General features: G+C 41.1%; 1 protein-coding gene across 2 annotated transcripts in view; it reads left to right on the top strand.

The window, feature by feature from the left end:
• KCNN2 (potassium calcium-activated channel subfamily N member 2) overlaps positions 1 to 19,313 on the top strand; it is a 102,856-nt gene extending 83,543 nt beyond the window's left edge. For both annotated transcript variants that reach the window (XM_056848543.1, XM_056848544.1), the window contains 4 exons: positions 2,239 to 2,349; positions 3,302 to 3,429; positions 17,242 to 17,311; positions 18,729 to 19,313. In XM_056848543.1, the coding sequence (XP_056704521.1) occupies positions 2,239 to 2,349; positions 3,302 to 3,429; positions 17,242 to 17,311; positions 18,729 to 19,016 (597 nt within the window). In that variant the 3' untranslated portion in view covers positions 19,017 to 19,313. The remainder of the gene's footprint in view (positions 1 to 2,238; positions 2,350 to 3,301; positions 3,430 to 17,241; positions 17,312 to 18,728) is intronic.
• The last annotated feature ends 1,082 nt before the right edge of the window (positions 19,314 to 20,395 follow it).

Genomic DNA, 20,395 nt, shown 5'->3' with positions numbered 1-20,395 from the left:
TAGACCCTATCTTTATTGTGCATCAGGTTATTGTTTTAAAATAGGTGACCACTAATGCACATTTTCATTCTACATATAATGGGCATTTTCCACAACTAGCATGAATTAAGCAGTTGTTCAACCCAATCAATGGGACCAACAAATTCTTCATCTTAGGTCAAATTATTATTAATTATTAATGTGTTGAATTAAGTTTGCAAAATAAGAGTTCACAAATGCATTGTGAAGAACATGCCAAATATCCGTCTTTAGAAGTATTTGAAGGGATGCTAATGTAGTATAATAGAAAGTATTAATTTGAGAAAAAGTTTAATGTATAATTCTAGTAAACTATTACTTACAGAATGTCAGCCTTTCCCCTGTGGGTAGTGGAAAGAGCAAATTACACTGTATTTCACCTTTCGTGGCTTAATTAGATTTAAGGTAAGAGTTTTATTAAAGTCCAAAGATAAAGTTTAAACAGGCTGCGACTTTTATTGCATTTGTTCCTAATATAATTGTACTTTCTTAGCAGACACAGTGATCAAGTATTATGAATTGGCTCAATTAGGTTCATTATTGCTGTAGTGTAAATGTTAAATGCTGTTTTTAACATTGCTATTAATAATGCAACTTGTTCTAATGTCCATAATTTGCCTTAATGCCTAGTAGAGAAACCTGAAAAACCCTAATCTCTAAGATATTGACAGTCATTTGTTAGTTTTTAATAAATAAAGATACATAGCAGAGGTTCTTGTATATTTAAAATGTTGTGCTCTTTTTCCAGCTCTACAGTGCAACCCTATGTAAGCTTACTCCAGTTTAAGCACACTGATTTCAATAAGATTGCGTAGTTAACATACGGCTGGATACCAATAACCCATACATCAACTTCTTCTACCATAATACCAGTTCCTGTGTTGTTCTCCTGCTGGGCCTTGAAGTCCTGCTTCTTTCTCTCTCATCAGCATTTTTGTAATCTCCAGTCCTGTCCTGTTCTGCCTCAGGAAGAAACATTCATACCTTGAAGTAGTGGCACGCTGCTAAGGGTTTCTCAGTTGCACGCTGCTAAGGGTTTCTCAGTGCAGCTAGGAGATGAAACTGAACTGAAGAGAAATGAATACCCTGCAGAACCACTGCAGCAAGAAGATTTTCTGCTCCTGTGCTTCCTGCTAGGAATGTGGCACAGAGATATTGCTAGGATAGGGTAGTAGGTGCACCTGTTGTGATTCACCTCAGCTAAAAAATCCGAAGGTAGATGTGGCTTCTTCCATTTGAAGAATGAGATGTTTTTATAACATGAATGTTTCTGGGGTAGTTTATGTAGCCAGTGGCAGCTGGTATTCAGACCCCTGGTGCTCCAGACCCCACCCAGCTGACTTCTCCAGCTCTGTCCACCCAAGATATCTTCTGCCTCATGGTGGATTTTTCAAGATACTTTTATCACACTTAAGTGACCTTTAAAAATCCCCCTTTTTAATACTAAGTATAGCAAGTTGCTTAAAGGTGGTTAGATTATTTTTGAATTTAAAAGTAGACGTACTTATTCAGCTTACATGTTGCTGATGTTCACCATGTTCAGAGAAAATACACATAGACTCTAAGGTTTGGTGTTAACATGTCTGTTTGGGTATAAACATGTCTGTTTGGGGGGGGGAGCGTTGCCATCAATTTGTAGCAGATTTATGGCAAATCCTATAGGATTTTCAAGCCAAGAGACATTCAGAGGTGGTTTGCCATTGCCTGCCTCTGTGTATTCCTTGGTTGGCTCTCATCAAAATATTGGCTAAGGCTGACACTGCTTAGCATCCAAGATCTGACAGGATCAAGCTAGCCTGGGCTATTCAGGTCAGGTTTTTCTGTTAAATGGTTATTAATAATTAACTCTTAAATAGTTAAATAGGTTCTTTTTCTGTTAAATAGTTATGAGTAAATAAGTGTTTTACCATTTATTTCTTTAAATCCCTCCTGGAAATATGGCAACTCCACCTAGTGAGGAAGGCTGGTTACAGCCCTGTTCTAGAAGGAAGAATTGCAGATGGGGAGTGACGGGGAGGGTGCCATTATACCAGTAAACCCCTGATTAACACCAACTATGGTAGTCCCCGTATTAAGTACTTTTTAATTAAAGTGATGTACTGTGTAACATTTTCACACCTGGGAGCTAACCTGATTTCTGTTTATATTTTGTCAATGCCAGGTCCATTCTTGAAAGATATATTGTAGCACTTCAGGGTTTGTTTAATTCATATTTTTCAGGGTGCTGGGTGCACTGCACTGGTGGTAGCTGTGGTTGCAAGGAAATTAGAACTTACCAAAGCTGAAAAACATGTGCATAATTTCATGATGGATACCCAGCTAACTAAAAGAGTAAGTGATACCTGTTGACTTTTTTGTGTTCTATACTGCTCCATTTTCTTCTTTGAACATGAATAAGTTTAATAATTAATTTAGCAAAGGACACTGAGTCTTGAGTAATTTTACAATGCAATCCTAAACAGAGTTACACCCTTCTAAATCCATTTAAGTCAACAGGTTTAGAAGGGTGTAACTATGTTTAGGATTCCATAACCAATGTTCAAACTTAACATCATCTTTGAATATTTGGTCAATTGGTAACAGAGTTGATGATTTGTTCTAGAGTAGCATGGTGAAAATAAACTGGAAATGAATTAGACTCAAGTACACGTACCATCACATGCCAGTTTAATCTGGCTGTTTTTTCTTCGGTTGACCAACTTTCCTATAGTCCCTCAATATGTTAATGAGAGAGATTTAATTTGTAACAAATAGGAGAAATTTACTGTCTCTGGAATGATGTGATGAATCACCTTTTGAGATTAAAAAGTTGATGAAAAGAAGTCTCATTATTGTATATTCAGCATTCCAGTTATACTTCTAATTGCGTACAGTTATTTTTCTCTGCAAATACAAATTGAACATGAACTAATCATCCAACTACATCTTGACATTTCATCTATGAAGGGACACTGATCGATGACAGCATAATAGAAAGGGGAAATTTCTGCATAGGAGTGAACCAGGGTGTGTGTGTGTAAGCGTCAGAGCTATTGCATCGCAGCCATAAATGTATAGATCTCATGGCTCCCTACGGTGTTGAATATTGGTAGTTGCTAAGGAATGTACCAAGTAGAGGCAGAGAACAGAGATGGTTATGCTATCATTGCATTAGCTTTCTACAGCATTCGATCTCAGGAGCAGTCATTATTATAAATATTTATAATAGACACAGTGTGCCAAAGAAGACTCAAAGGGATTTAATGCTATTGTAGTCAGCCCGGTGTTTTCTTTTGTCAAACAGGTGAAAAATGCAGCTGCCAATGTACTCAGGGAAACATGGTTAATTTATAAAAATACAAAGCTGGTAAAAAAGATAGACCATGCAAAAGTAAGGAAACATCAGCGCAAATTCTTGCAAGCTATTCATCAGTAAGTACAATTTTGGTATGTCTTTTTTCTCCCAATTAGGAATACTGAAGTAATCAATCAGGGTTGATTTCCATCACAGATATCCTAGTTCTTCTGGTAGGGCAGCAATCCCAAATCTACCATCTGTTTGATTCTACCTAATCTGCTTTCTGTCAAGGAAAAAAATATTGCTGTCTGAATGTGTACCAAGATGTGCCTCTGCATGTGCATTCCATTGAAAGCAAAGGTTACCGTTTTCATTTGATGTGCATTCAGATGCATTCCAGTGTGCATTGGCTTCATGTTCATTGTAAGTAAAGACAACCCAAAAAACTGCATGGAGTTTCTGTGAATATTTGAAATGTTGGGGTACATAAGTGCAAAATTGCCTTGAATTAAAGGGACCAATTTCACACATTCCTACTCCCTATCTTTTAAGTGCAATCCACACCCCTTATTCAGAATTGATCTCTTGAGAATGGATTCTCTTTGCTAAAGTATATCACATTATATAGCACACATATCAATGTTAATGGGGGTGTGCACCAGGGGAAAAATCATTATAACTTCAGATTCCAGCAGGGGGGAGGGATTTTTACTGTGATTGCTTATTTTTTGGATAGGATATTACTGGTTCGGGATTCAAATCTGTATGGTTTCAGAGTTTGGGACCATTATTTTCAATGGGGAATATATATGAGTGTCTGGGGCAGCTGTCTATAAAGATAAGTCACCAAATTTGCACAGAACATTCTCCCCCCTCTAATCTAAAGATGCACCCCCAAGTTTCAAATGAATTGGATGAAGGAGGTCAATTTTACAGACCCCGAAGTAAATGCTTCTTGGCACAGACTCTGTTCTCTCCACTGATTGCTAAAATGGTGGTCAAAGCAGCCTAGCAGGATAACTCTGGCCAGTCATGGCATTAAAAAAGAAAGGTCTGCATTTTCCTATTCTTAAAGTGACAGACTGACAATAAACATTTCTTATCTTTCCACTGAAAACTTTGCATTTGCCATCCTTCCTTGTTGTGGCCTGTTTATTTCCTTTCACGAAGTAAAAATGCCTTCCCTCCCATCTGTTTCTGTCAGTCTGCCATTATGGAAATGTACTCAAACAAATGTCAGGAATGCCTACTGGGAACAATGGGAGAGGCTTGAAGGCCCATTAGATATAATGAGAGCCAGGGATACCAGTTGACTTGCATGGGTTCCATTGAACTACAGTGTGTGAACTCGAGTGAAGTGCCTTCAAGTCTCTTCCGACTCATGGCAACCCTATGAATCAATGGCATTACAGCACACAAAAGTTGTAATGAAAATGTGAAATGGCTTTCAAGTAGGGTTGCCAACCTCCAGGTACTAGCTGGAGATCTCCAGCTATTACAACTGATCTCCAGCCGATAGAGATCAGTTCACCTGGAGAAAATGGCGGCTTTGGCAATTGGCATTGAAGTTCCTCCCCTAATCCTTACTTCCTCAGGCTCCACTCCAAAAACCTCCCACTGGTAGCGAAGAGGGACCTGGCAACCCTACTTTCAAGAAACCTACCCTAGACCTGGAATTTTCCAGCACAGAATTATGGTCCCTAGGCCCAGATAAACTGCTCTGGGATTGGAATAACAGCCCCCAGACTGGAATTATAGTCCCTAAAACTGGAGTCAGTGCTCTGGGAATGGAATGACAGCCCCCAGAATGGAATTATTGTCCCTGAGACTAGAATTGGTAGTCTGGGACTGGAGTGACTGCCCCCAGAGTGGAATGATGTTTCCTGGGAGTAGCATAAGTGTTCTGGAGCTGGCATTCCTCTCTGGGGGCTGTCATTCTAGTCCCAGAACACTTATGCTACCCCGAAAAAGGAAGGAAGGAAAGAGAACTGCAGCTCTCTGTGACTTGTCTCCAAAGGTGACTGGGTGAAAGCATTCTGTGCTTGCAAGGATCCAGCTGGAAGGGAGAAATGCCATCGCTCAAGAAACCCATAGAATCTAGGAAAAACACGAGCACACACTATACCCAGCTAGCAGCTCCCAAACTTGAAAACAACATGAGTTTCTTCGGGTAGGGTAGTTTCGTTTCACTGAGAATCCTAGATTCCTAATGCCATACCAGAAAAGCAAACACAGTAATGACCCGAAACAATTTCCATGTATATCTTCAGTTTGTGTATTTCATTATGTGCACCATTATTAATTAATTAGAATTTTCTAGAAAGCTTTAGGAATGTCTAAGGAATAACTTATTTTATTTGCTATCATGCAGTAGTCCTTTGTTATGAGGCAAATAAATTTGATATTTAATTACTAAAGATTTCATTATTAAAATTAAATTAAAATTAATACAATTTTGAAAACAAGGATTCTAACAACATGCCAGTTTTAGCAAAATATTGTAATCAGTTCATATTGCAATGATTGTGTACTGAGGCGCCCCCTTTTCCGCCGCCCCTCCTGCCCTTCTCTAGTCCCCCCAGGGCCTTGCCCCAGCCCTTCCTCAGCCTCAGAATAGTACTAGCCGCTATTTTTGCCTCAAACAGGCTAGTCCCCTGGCTGCAGGCTGCGTGGAGCCACAACCCTTGCAATCTTCCTCAGCCTCCACGCAACTGCCCTTTTTATAGAGCAGTCAGCCTGTCCCCTCTCAAGCTTCTCCCTTCTCCAACCTCCCTAGTCCCACCCCAAGTCCATAAAAGGCCTTCCGAGGCCCGGGCGTCTTCCCCTGCCTGTGCGCATGCTCTGGCATCGGGCGCGTCCTCCTCTCCTTCCTCCCTCTCACCGCCTCTCAGCTGTTGAGCGGCGAGAGGGCTTTGAAGCGACATTTCTCGCTTGCTGGGAAGGCATCAGTGGGAGCTCTGGGGCTGCTACCCGGATCTCCCCCCCCCCTTGGCAGCAGGCTGGTAAATGGGGAGGGGTGGAGAAGGTCTGAGCCAGGGCCATCTGGCCGTGGCTCAGGACATATTAGTTCAATTACACATGAATAGTATGTCTACATGTTATGCTTAGTAAAAAGGTGGTAAAAGAATAATTTGCTTCATTGTGGCATATCACAAAGTAAAAGAATATTTATCAAGTTATGTTGAATAATCATGAATTGCAGAATCTGTGAATAAATAGGGACAAGGTAGATTCCTCAGGATTTCCTTTGCAGAGCAGCCAGTGTCCAGTGTTTGTTAAGGCAGAACTTTGGGCCATAGGAAACTGGTGGCAGGCAGGAACCACTAGAAGACTCGCCCCTCCGCCTGCCTGCTGTGTAGCAAGCCGAGAGACCTCAGGGTGGGTGGAAGGGACAGCAAGAGAATAAAAGGACAGAACCCAGGGTCATATAGGATTAGGGATATCAGGTCCCTCTTCACCATTGGCAGGAGATTTTGGGTGCAGAGCCTGAGGAGGGTGGGGTTTGGGGACGGGAGCGACTTCAATGCCATAGAGTCCAATTGCCAAAGAGGCCGTTTTCTCCAGGTGAACTGATCGGCTGGAGATCAGTTGTAATAGCGGGAGATCTCCAGCTAGTACCTGGAGGTTGGCAACCCTATATAGGATAGGGGGACCTATGGTTGTTGTCCTGCTTGGGACTACACCATAATACTAGAATCTGGATTGAAACTAAAACATAAACAGTGTGTATTGTTTTTAAACAGTCCCAGGCAGGAATTTTAAGTCAACATGTAGCCTTCATTGAGGATCGTACTAGAGATGACACGAAAATCCATGATTAGAATGACCTGCAATTTTTAAAAAGCTAATTGGCAGCTCCACGTGGCTGATTTGAAGAACTAGGAAGGGTTGTTGAGAGTGTCACTGGGGTGCTTAACTCTTTCCTCTCATGCTTCTTCAATAATTTAAATTGTCCCTTCAAAGCTAATTGCAGCTTTGCAAGAAAAAAAAACCTGCTGCAAGTGCCGCACATGTTTATTTATTTAGATTTATATCCCACTCTCTATCCCGGCCAAGGCCGGGCTCAAAGCAGCTAACATCCATTAAAACATAATACAATAACACAGCAAATATAGAAATTAATTTCAAATTCAAATTTAAAATAAAGTATTTCTAATGATAAAATCAAATGGGTGCCCCTTTATCAGCACACAGGTCTATGCCGAGCCCGGGGGAAAAGCAATCAGGGTCCCCAACTAGGGTTGCCAGGTCCCTTGCTCCACCAGTGGGAGCTTTGTGGGGGCGTGGTTTTCATAGAGTTTCTGTGGAAGTTGCTGGAGCGTCCGCGATGCTTCCAGGTAAACCCGGAAGCGAGACCAGTGCATCATGTGGGTCACATGCATGCACATCGTGCGCCTCCCCCTCCCCCTGGCTGTCTTTTGCCTGCCAACCCTCAGGTGGTCGGCGGGCAGCCTGGTGGATTGGCGGGCATTTGGCCACCCCCACCAGGCAGTTGGCAAGCCTATCCCCAACAGAGAACTCACATGAAGTGGAAAGAAGGGGAAGGGAGGCCAGCTATGATGGAAACCGTTGCTGCCCTCTCCCATAGGCCTGGCGGAACATCTCGGTCTTACAGGGCCTGTGGAACTGTGCCAGATCCCGTAGGGCCCTGGTCTCACTGGAGAGACCGTTCCACCAGGCCAGGGCCAGGACTGAGATAGGGAAAAGAAACAGAAAAGTGAACAGCAGCATTGGGAGAAACTATTAAAATGGTAGAAAAATGGGAGGAAAGCATTAAATACTCCTTCCTTCAGTAACTCTTCACATTTCTTTGAAAAAAGAAAGCAGTTGCATGAGGCTGCTTACAAGCATTTTTAAAACTATGGGAGGTTCTAATGGATTTCTTCCCTCACATCTAGCTTGACCCAGAGTTGATGTAAGGTGCTGTTGTCAGAAATATATCGAGAATATCCAAGAGATGGACTAAGGGCCAAACGAGATGTGATGGCATTCTTGTGTTTGCCATGGGGACGCCTCCGCTATTTTAATGCCTAAAATGGGCAGTTTGAAAATGCTGCAAGTGCTGTTTTGGCACTTGAAAAGGCCCCTGGGGGGGATGACACAAAAGTGCCTAGTCCTGCTGCTCTGTGGACCCAATCCCTCGCAGCATTTTAAACCTCCCCCCACCCATTTTAGGCTTTAAAGTGGTGGTGGCATCTCTGTGGCAGACCTGAGGACAGCATCACCTCGAATCTGACCCTAAGAGGGCACTGAAACAAGTGGTTAAGGGAGAAATGTGAGTTACTCATACTATTTCTCTATCACTTCCTTCTTTTGACACTTTTTGGTGTGTTATGTCTAGTGGGACTTACAGACATTCCCTGTGTAGAGATGTGTGGATTCAAAGATACATATGGAACTTCTAGAACTAACTACAGGGATCTGAAGTCACATTAGGCTAAGAGTGGGGAAAGAAAGATCACAGATGACTCGTGATTCTTTTTTCCTCCTATTGATTTGAAGTGGTTGCAGTGCGGTTCCCTTCCTACTTAATTAATTATTACATATTATAAAATTGAATATCCACAGTGAATATAAGATCAATGCATGTCTGACCTGACTTCAGCAAAGCTGTGAATTTAAATGCAGTTGACTATGGAAAATAGCAATATAAAACAAGCTTTGGGAGGAAATTCCACAAAAAGTAGTGTGTTAAGTCCCCCCCCCCCATTTACATATTGTAAATTGCATTTACTTTGCCAGTTTGGAGGGTGGGTCTTTGTGTTTGAATTGTAGAAAGTAATACATTTGTGTTAGATTCACATATATAATTTACATGATAGCCTAAAGATGCAGTCTTAAATGCGTCTGGTAGGAAATAAGATCCATTGACTTCAGTGAGGCTTACTTCTGAATGGACATGGTTTAGGTTTAGGTAGCATCTGTCATGGGCTGTCACATAATCAGTCTCCACAGTTCATTATCTCTGTTGGTGTCAGGGTAGAAGCTCCCCTGCCTGATAATAGATACCAAAGTTATACTGATAGGCAAGCGACTGGTGACTGTCATTTGATGGTTCTCATTTAAGTTAGGCTATGTGCCTTTTAAGAAGAGGAAGAGTTGGTTTTATATGCCGACTTTCTCTACCACTTAAGGAAGAATCAAACCGGCTTACAGTCTCCTTCCCTTCCTCTCCCCACAACAGACACCTTGTGAGGTAGGTGAGAGAGTTCAGAGAGTACTGTGACTAGCCCAAGGTCACGCAGCTGGCTTCATGTGTAGGAGTGGGGAAACCAACCCGGTTCACCAGATTAGAGTCCACCGCTCTTTAACCACTACACCACACTGGCTTAGTTTGCTTACTAACATTACTTTCTAGGTGCTCCCTGTTAGAAATATTTTGAACTTTTTTAATAGTATATTTGGATCTGTTTGTTTATTTGTTTGGTAGGGATTTTTTCTGAAAATAAGTGGTGGTGCTTTACACTATTAATCTGAAAAAGTGCTGCATAAGGTTACAGATCTTTATTCTGCATCTGCTGTTGAACAAGAAACTCAGTAAAGCCATCCCCATGGTAGTCATCTTTCTTTATCATGCCTTGTCAGCATTCACTTTTACTGATGGCTTTTCCTTTGTCTGAAATCAGTTTACTCAGAGTCAAATGAATGGGTAAAATTAGATTCTGTATACTGATAAAATGGGAAACTGCCCCATGTCTATATCCAATCATACTCGGTTGGTAACTTCAAAACACTAATGTTTATTTTCAATTTATATATTACTGAGTCCAATGTATTTCTTTTTTATCAAATGACAATATATTCTTCATTCACATTAATTGTTTTCCTTTAAATTCCCTTATTTCCTTTTTAAAGCTTCAGTATTAGCCCACTTGCTAGCAAGTTAGGAAGAAACAGGTTGTTCATACCAATCATGCGGTCCATTTGACGATCCTGTTAATTTTTCATGGCTCTCTAATCCACCCATATATGAAAAGCAAGATGGGGTAGAACTTCGTGTGGATATTTCACTGCATGTTTGCATCAAGGTTGTATGAGAAGACACTGGCTACTTTCTGAAATTGTAAAATGTGGTACAGAAGATGATAATTTACTGATATAAACTGATACTGCTGCATTATCTTACATCTGAGTTGGATTCAAATTTTATTAATCACTATCCCACAGAACTCTATGGGGAAAACGTGTGAACTGCAAGCTACCCAATGGAGCCCATTGCATTCACATGACGATCACCCCTTGTGTTGATTTGTTTTAGTCTATTTTACAGTTTCTTTTCTTTTGTTTTGTCTTTTTATTTCATCAATGAAAATAGAGCTCGGAAGTAAGTTGTGTGGGCTGTTCCTTTCAAATTTGCAGAATTTTCCACTGTCTGCATGCAACAAATGGATCCTTTATTTGTGAATTTCAATAGTCTGGTTGCTACTGTGGAACTGCGATCCAAAGTCATGAGTTTCTTCTGTGATAAGTGAAGTTCATAAGGAAGGAATTAGAGCACCAATATTTCTTAATTTAAAGAGAAAGATCTGGCCAGTCTCATTCTTAATCTGACTGCTGCAGCTAAGAAATGATCAATTTATAAAACATTTGCCTTTGCCAAGTCATATCCACTGCTTATTTATATTTCCCAAAGAATACTAACAGATGTCTCTTCATCAACATACAGTGAGGGAAAAAAGTATTTGATCCCCTGCTGAATTTGCCCGTTTGCCCTCTGACGAAGAAATGACCAGTCCATAATTTTAATGGTAGGTCTATTGTAGCTGCGAGAGACAGAATAACAACAGGAAAACCCCCAGAAACCCAGAAGACAAAGGTCAGAGATTGATGTGCATTATAATGAGTGAAATAAGTATTTGATCCCTTTGCAAAAGATGACTTAGTACTTGGTGGCAAAACCCTTGTTGGCAATTACAGAGGTCAGACTTTTCTTGTAGGTGGCCACCAGGTTTGCACACATCTCAGGAGGTATTTTGTCCCACTCCTCTTTGCAGATCCTCTCCAAGTCAGTAAGATTTCGAGGCTGATGTGTAGCTACTCGAACCTTCAGCTCCCTCCACAGATTTTCGATGGGATTAAGGTCTGGAGACTGGCTAGGCCACTCCAGGACCTTAATGTGCTTCTTCTTGAGCCACTCCTTTGTTGCCTTGGCCATGTGTTTTGGGTCATTGTCATGCTGGAATACCCATCCTCTACCCATTTTCAATGCCCTGGCTGAGGGAAGGAGGTGCTCACCCAAGATTTGACGATACATGGTCCCGTCCATCGTCCCTTCAATGCGGTGAAGGTGTCCTGTCCCCTTAGCAGAAAAACACCCCCAAAGCATAATATGTCCCCCTCCATGTTTGACAGTGGGGATGGTGTTCTTGGGGTCGTAGGCAGCATTCCTCCTCCTCCAAACACGGCGAGTTGAATTGATGCCAAAGAGCTCAATTTTGGTCTCATCTGACCACAACACTTTCACCCAGTTCTCCTCTGGGTCATTCAGATGTGCATTGGCAAACTGCAGACGGGCCTGTACATGTGCTGTCTTGAGCAAGGGGACCTTGCGGGCTCTGCAAGATCTCAGTCCTTCACGGCGTAGTGTGTTACCAACTGTTTTCATGGTGACTATGGTCCCAGCTGCCCTGAGATCATTGACAAGTTCCCCCGTGTAGTTCTGGGCTGTTTCATCACCGTTCTCATGATCATTGCAACTCCACGAGATGAGATCTTGCATGGAGCCCCAGACCGAGGGAGGTTGACAGTTAGGGTTAGGGTTAGAGTTGTCACCTTCTCACCAAGCTGCTTGGCAATAGTCTTGTAGCCCAGTCCAGCCTTGTGCAGGTCTACAATCTTGTCCATGACATCCTTGGACAGCTCTTTGGTCTTGGTCATGGTGGCTAGTTTAGAATCTGATGGATTGATTGCTTCTGTCGACAGCCAAACCCTAACCCTAACCCTAATCTGGCTGGTTGATAGGGGATCAAATACTTATTTCACTCATTATAATGCACATCAATCTCTGACGTTTGTCTTCTGGGTTTCTGGGGGTTTTCCTGTTGTTATTTTGTCTCTCACAGCTACAATAAACCTATCATTAAAATTATGGACTGGTCATTTCTTCGTCAGAGGGCAAACGGGCAAATTTAGCAGGGGATCAAATACTTTTTTCCCTCAATGTACATTTCCAAAATAGAAAGGTCAGCAGAAAATCAGTGGTATTTGACAAAGTGGATCATCTATGAGCATAGTATACACACGCACACAAACGAATTAAACCTGAATATTAGGATTTAGTCTGAATCAAACCCCATGCAGACTATGTAAGTCTATAGTTATGAAAATCAGAAAGTACAGACCAGGGCGCAAAGGGCTGTGTACAGATGTATGTTAATACCTTTTTAGCTCACTTCTCACTGCAGTCCCACATGCACCTCCCAAAAGCCAGGTCTGAAAACTGGGGCGTCTTCCAAAACAGCATCCAATGCAATGCAAGCAGCTATAATTAGAAGTTAAAATGGCCAAATCCCTGGCTACATCTACTCTTGTCCTTTTCTCTGGTATTGTCTCTATCACTAGCGCATTTATACCTGAGAATCAAAATTACATTTCTTCTCGTTTCTCCCCAACTGTTGCTCTGGATTTTAAAATCGCTAATTGGGAGCAATTTTGGAGCATCCATTGCAATTGTAGCACACTCATTTCTAGTATTATACTCTTGCCTGGTCTGGAGGTGTGGTTTCTGGCTTGATTGCTGATGGTGTGTAATCCTGCTTTTTCTATGTTCTATCCTTTGCCCTTACCTCGTCTGAAAGTTTTAAAAAGTGTTGAAAACTTTGAAGATTATCATATTTCTTGTAGCACCATGGTCTAGTAGTTTCATGGTCAACATCAGAAGCCGTTTGTGAGTGGCACCTAGCCCATTAAAGCTTATGCTCCAGTAGATGTTACACTTTGCGGGGCTTTAAGAATCACTTTGGTCTTTGTTGCAACATGACTCCTCTAAAAGCCTCTTTCGTGTTTTGCTTTGCAATGCCTGAAAATCCTATCTGACATTTACCTATACAAGCATCTTCTCCAGATGTTGCATTGGAAAAGTAGCTGAACTAAATGCAGAGAACAAGGGGAAAGCTTTGTTGGTTTCATCCTCTCCCCTCTTCAAATGGGATTACTTAAGGTCAAGATAAAAGTGTTCAATGAAACACAGTACTCTCCTCTTCATCAAGACAACTATCACCCCTCATCTCTCTCCCATACAATGTGAGGGGAATCTTTTTAAATTAAAGTATATGCTGTGTGCGGCATATACTTTAATTTAAAGTGTAGACACATACTCCTTTGAAGCAAAAGAATAAGAATGCCTCACTTCAGAGCCCCAACGGAAGCATCATTGATGGCAACATGAGCTCTCTATGGGGGAGCAGGTGAGCACAGCGGTGCCCCTTTCCCTATGGAAGGGCAGGAGAAATTCCAAGTCCATAGCTGTCTACCTAACTCCCCCACCCCCCCACACAGAAGGGTTTCCAAGTCAGTAGTTATTGCTGACCATGCACTATACTTTAATGCATGCACAGCATTAGCAAATCCTTTTCTTTTGTTACAGTTTCAATGAATGCCCTGTACACACACATAGCTGATTGGATCCCAGGCAAAATGTTTTACTTTTAAACAGGCAATAGAATACCAGGAACCCAATCCAGAGGCTCTCTTTTGGAGAAATGACCTGCCTAATAGAGATGAGTGGATTTCCTCATTCCATTCTGTTTTTGTTTGGTTGATTTGCTCTGCCCTGTGTTCTGCTCCATATCATTTCTGATTCTACTTGGTGAATATCTAAAATTAATTTCAGAACTGATAGAATTTTCAGTCAGTGCCCTTTTTTCTTTACAGGTTATTGATGCATTCCAGCTGATGTGAATTATATCAGGATTCCCTTTTTTATACTGTGATTTAATTCATGTGTGTTAGTTAAATCACAATGGAGGCCCAGTGTGGTCATGCAACAAAAGCAAGGTTTGCTTTTGTCATGTGATATAATCAATATTGTATATGCAATATGTATGCAATGGAGCACATCATAAATGTGTTTAAAAAGAAGCCCTACAAACTGGACACATGCAATTATCTTAACAAAGACCAGAAATGTAAAAATTAGGAATTACTAATTCATTAGCATTCCAGTGCATGATTAGGTGATGCAGAAATCAAAATTCAGGGAGAAGTTAGGATAACCCTACCTGTGGTATAAAAGGACTTTCTCCTTTGCCCATTGCAGAATAAATTATCCATACAATGAACTGGTGCTGGTTGCTTCTCTCCCTTGTGCTGGTTGCTTGTTCTTTGGGGCTAAAGGGGGAAAGGGTGCCTAGATTCAGTTACCCACACTCCAGACAAGTTACTAGTGTTGTAGAAGATGATAGTCACCTGCCCAGAGATGCCCAGAAAAATGGATCCATTTCTGAAAATGTTTCCATGCACAGATCAACATTTCAGGATTAGTCCACCAAAGTATACTGTTACAGTCAAAACTAGATGTTTAGCACTTTTTGAAAAACTATTTTTGTACAGATTGCACGTAACTGTATGGTCTAAAGAATAATCCCCTTTACTTTTGTCATTTTATATCATTGTCAAATACTCGCCCGGCTGCTATTTCTGACTGTGGCTCTCAAAAAATGCTTATGAGAAAAGAAAGAAAAAGTTCTGAGCCCAGTATGTCACTGATTGGCTTTCAGTCTTCCAAGGATAACTGATGATCCTGCTATTAAATTCTTTCAAATGTTTGTATAGGCAAATCAATTTTCTAAAGAGCCTAAGGATATGGCCAAATCAGCACTCCTGTTATATTTCATTTCATTGCTGTTCCTCATAATCCCTCAGAATAATGATTCACGCTTCGTATATATACATTTTTCTTCTTCCTGTAATTGCGGTCTGGAGATTACCCACCCCAACTAAAATAATGCTGCATTTGTGACCCCATTCATATGTTCAGTTCCACTTCTTGCATTCTGATACATATAATGCAGCGTGCTGAAAGGGGTAGGACACAAGGTTGAATCAAGAAGCAGCTGCTTTCTGGCATTGTGAAATTTATTAGAAATTTGCAAAGAACCTTTGGCGAAAGTATTGCACAACTACAATGGTGCACATTCAGAATGCACTTTTTTAAAAAAGAGTCCAAAAAAAGAGTTGTGGTTGTGGTTGTGGCAATGTTGGATTTCTGTCCAGTCACACATTGTACCTATTTAGTGAGGTACAGATTTTCATGTCAGAGGTCCTCTAACTAGTGACAAATGGGATGTGTTATGGACTTCATCAGTTCCTCACACCATTATTAGTAATACATTGTGGGTGTGGATTTCCAATGTGTACACCAAGTGACCTTACCTGCAAGGGCGCCACATTCACTTCAATGGAGGACTGCCAGAACAAGACTGGTTCTGGGGATCCAAAGACCCACATGGACAAAAAGCCACTTGGGTTTGAACCTGCAGTGCAGAGGAGCAAAATAGAGTGGTTGACTTTGTGCAATCCTTCCTCTGTATTGAACAATATCCAGCACCAGCTTTTCAGAGATCAAAGGGGATTGTGAAAGGAAAGTGTGCACAGGGAAGGTCTAAATGACTGGTAGGATACAATCCCTTGTGCCAAAAACTGCTGGTTTGGACACACAGCTGCCTTTATTGCCTTTATGGCTTTCTGGTGATAGACTGCTGTCACAAGGGAGACAAGCAGTTGTGGGTGTGGATTCCCAATGGGCGCACCAAGTGGCCTTACGTGCAAGGGCTTCACATTCACTTCAATGGAGGCACAAAATCAAAGGTTGTCCCCTGTAGAGTTAACCTCCTCCATTAAAATGAATGGGAAAGACTACTTGCACCTGACCTAGTGTCTGAATATTGGAAATATTGTGGAGTTCTGGGCTACTTTATGCATTAAAAATACACTTTTTAAAATGACAACCATTTTGTTTGGTCCATTCACAGTTTGTAGAAGGCTTTTTTTTTCTATCATTGATATTAGAGATTAGAGACATTGCTGTCTTTATATGTTTTGAATGCGGAGAAAACCAGTCCGGGTCTCACGAAGTGAGACTACCGGTAGTTGGGTACAAGCTTGTAAACAAAGGCTTTAAATTTTTCTTATTACAATGTTTTAAAAAAACTCATCTTGTTTTCCCTTCTCTTATTATGCTCTGCTAATTAGCACAACTGGAATTTCTTAGGCTTCAGGGGAAGAATATACCCATGAGTCTCTTTTATAGTATACATATGTGATTCTTCCGAGTGTTCTAGTTTAATCACGGACAGATAAACAGTCCAACTAAAACCAATTAAGAAGCCGGTTTTGTGCATGCAAATTTTAAATATTCACGGTAATAAATGCCAAGTCAGCAACATTAAGGGTAGTAATATTAACAAGTAAGCTCTTTTATTTAGCTGCTGGTCAGATACAACATTTTAAAAAATTAACAAGGAACTCACTTATCACTGTATTTTCATCAGGTTCAAACGCCTCCTAACCAAATCCATTTCAGACTGAAGAGGGCTTATACCTGTATCTAATCTTGTAGGCATAAGAAAGACTTTTAATTAAGGCAATAAGAATAAGAGCTCATTGTTGTTCATTATTTCCTATGCCTACTTGCCACGATACTGGAGCTTTAAGGAATGTTTTGGCTTTTCTTTCATACACTATGAATAAATCCTTATCTCCCACTTTGAATTCAGCGTTAACCATGGCAATTAGTAGTCTCGGGGACATCACATTTCCTTGCTCTCTCTTTCTTTTTTGCGGTGTTAAGGAAGCATGCTTTCCATTGTACCAGACACATAAGCAATTACAACTGTACACAAAGTACTCAAGACATTGTTCATGCAGTTATCTGTCTAGATGCATGCTGTATGAAAATTTGTTGAGCTGGCAAAAGCAGTTATCTAACTTGAATTTTCATCTTTTAGATTAAGAAGTGTTAAAATGGAACAGAGGAAACTGAATGATCAGGCAAACACTTTGGTGGACTTGGCAAAGGTTGGTGTAGCATCTAACAAGGGGCATCAATGGGTTTATGTGCTTTCGTAAAATGACCACATCTGAATAACCTCAAACAGTGCATTCCTGAGCCACGCTGGCAGCCAGGACGAAAGGCCTCAGGAGGCCGGCGAAGGCCTACACCGGCGCAAGGGCCCACAGCGCCGGCATCCAGGCAGCATACGCCAGCGTTTGTGGCCCCAGCGCCAGCGTGCAGGCCCAGATGCTGGTTGTCGGCTGCTGCCACAGCAGCACCGGGCCCGGACGCCAATGGAGTCTTCCGCCGGCGTCCAGACGCCAGCAAAGGCCACATTGTCATCCCAAGGGGCGTTCCCGGGGCGTCATGGCGCTAGCCTGGGGGCAGGGCCACTGTTAGGCGGCCTTCTGAGCCTTAAGGCTTGGGAACGCCCCCTTTTTTTCAGGCTGACATATGCCATCTTTTAGGTGACCTATCTCCCGTGCAAAGGGTTGCACAGATTTTTGGGGCCAGGCAGAGGTTTCGGCAAGGCCGAAACCTCCTTAGGAGGCAGTGCCGCTGCATTCCCTCCTAAGCCTGGTGCAGGCTTTCCGCTCAGGAATGCAGTGTTAGGTTCGAGATCAAAGGTAATTCAGTGGTATCTAACTCCACTAGATTGAATCAGATACACAACAGTGATGTATGTCATTGTTGGAAGTGCTACTCACAAAGAACAGAATTTAAACATACATGATAGAGTTGCTCTGATTAAGAATGTTTGGAGAAAAGCATTGGAAGAAATTGACTAGATTCTAAGTTTTCTTAGGGTTGTTGGATGATTATGTTAAATTTAAATATATGACAACAGTGCAAGAAATGCTTACTGCAGCAATGATAGTAATAGCAGGCAACTGCTATTAGGTTAACAACTAGGTTAAGTATTACAATTTGGATAGCCAAGGTGTGGCAACTAGCAAAATTGTTGAAATGAATGGAAGTAGTTCAAATGAGGGATGATTGTATTAAGAAAACCTATTTTGCAGGCAGCTAGCAACAATTTTATACATATATATATACACACATACACATATTTATATGCACATATAACTTGTAGATTTCTGCAAATCACATGTAATAAAACTATATGAAATAATATACATACATACCATCAGTACATATATTACAGAAGAACATTCTGACCACTCCTGTAATACATATATTACAGAAGAACATTGTGAGCACTCCTGATCACCATTTGCTTTGATATTTGGAAGAGGTCCACTAAGATATCCCGATGTAATGTCACCTGGAATAAACTCCCTTGAAGGAACAGGCTGCTTTCTACCACTCTCCCTCTGTATTTTGTCATTGTATGGGGTTCAAAAGAGATGACTAAAATGTTTGAAAAGCAGCAGAAAGGGTCCATTTTTGCTCCATTCTTTTCTGTTTTCCTTTTTTCAGACACAAAACATCATGTATGATATGATTTCTGACTTAAACGAAAGAAGCGAAGATTTTGAGAAGAGGATCGTCACCCTGGAAACAAAACTGGAAACATTAATTGGTAGCATTCAAGCTCTCCCAGGACTGATTAGCCAGACAATCAGCCAGCAACAAAGGGATTTCCTTGAAGCTCAGATACAAAACTATGACAAGCATGTGACCTATAGCGCAGAGCGATCCAGGTCATTGTCCAGGAGAAGGAGGTCCTCCTCTACAGCACCACCCACTTCATCAGAGAGTAGCTAGAAGAGAATAAGTTAACCAGAAAATAAAGACTTCTTTGCCATCATATGGTCAATATTTTAGCTTTTATTGTAAAGCCTTATGGTTCTAATCAGTGTTATCTGGGTTCTGATGTCAGAATTCTGGAAACCTGAACACAAAGTTTTAGGCCAAAATGAGTGAAAACTCTTTTTTCTTTCAGATGCACAGTGAATGCACCTATTATTGCTATATAGATTGTTCCTCCTGTAATTAACTTTTTATTCATGCACTTCCAACAAACTTTACTACTACCGTATACAATATAATAAAAGGGTTAATTTCTGCACTTTGATTTCAACATTCCTAATTCTTAATACTGTTTCCTCAAATGGTGAAAATGACTTCGTTATTATAAGAGTTTATGCTATATTATTATTCAGTAAGAACTCAATACATACATTCTTCAAACAGGAAAAAAGATTCACATGCAATATTCATTGATTTAGAAGAATGGGCTTAATTTTCTTTGGCAGCAATCCTGCGCTTATTTACACACAGTCACTCCAACTGATCTTAATAGTTTTACACATGAGTAACTAGCCATGGGATTCCAGCCTGTTTGCACAATCTCTTGGCCATGTGTGTCAAGTCTGCATGTCCATTCAGAATCTTAAATTTCCATTTTACATATGGCAGCTTGCAGAGATGAACTGACCAGTCACTTTACATGAGTGTGAGTGTATTTTACAAATGGTGCTGGTAGTTGTTGCTATAGGCCTTTACGTTCTTGCTCCTAAGCTCCAAATATGCGCATGCCATATATTATCCTAGATTGAGACAATAGTTGTTTATCAGAAATTGAAGGAGGCGCTGATGTATATTATATTAGTCCTTTTAAAATCCTCCTCGTGTGTTCATATGGGGAATGGGGAAGCAAGATTAGCATATATTTATGTTCGTGTAAGAGAAAGTCCCCATTTACCAACAGTGTCTTGGCATCCAAATATATTGTATGTTTCATGAGTCAACAGAACTTATTTAAACCTTAATACTTATCCCAAGTTCTCAAGGTCCACATACCATTGGGTGGATCCAGTAACTTCTTTCTGCTAAATGAGGTGTCTTCCTCCAGTGGAGCAAAACTTCTTCATCTAGAGCCAGACCCCTCACTAGGGTTGCCATCATTACGCTGGCAACTGGCAAGAGACTTACCAGTCAGAAGAGGGCTTTTGCCAGCAACATAACTTCCAGCAAGACTGGAAGTGACATTGCATCACCGATGATGCCCTAGCGTTCAGCCAAAACTCTATGGACGGTGCAACCAGTAGTGACATCATCACATCGGCGGTAACACTCTAGCATTCAGTCAGAACTCTATGGTTTAACCATAGAGTTTTAGCCAAATGCTACAGTGTTGCCAG

Source organism: Euleptes europaea, chromosome 4 (assembly GCF_029931775.1).
Source record: "Euleptes europaea isolate rEulEur1 chromosome 4, rEulEur1.hap1, whole genome shotgun sequence".
Lineage (NCBI taxonomy): Eukaryota > Metazoa > Chordata > Lepidosauria > Squamata > Sphaerodactylidae > Euleptes > Euleptes europaea.
This window is presented reverse-complemented; position numbering and strand designations above follow the sequence as displayed.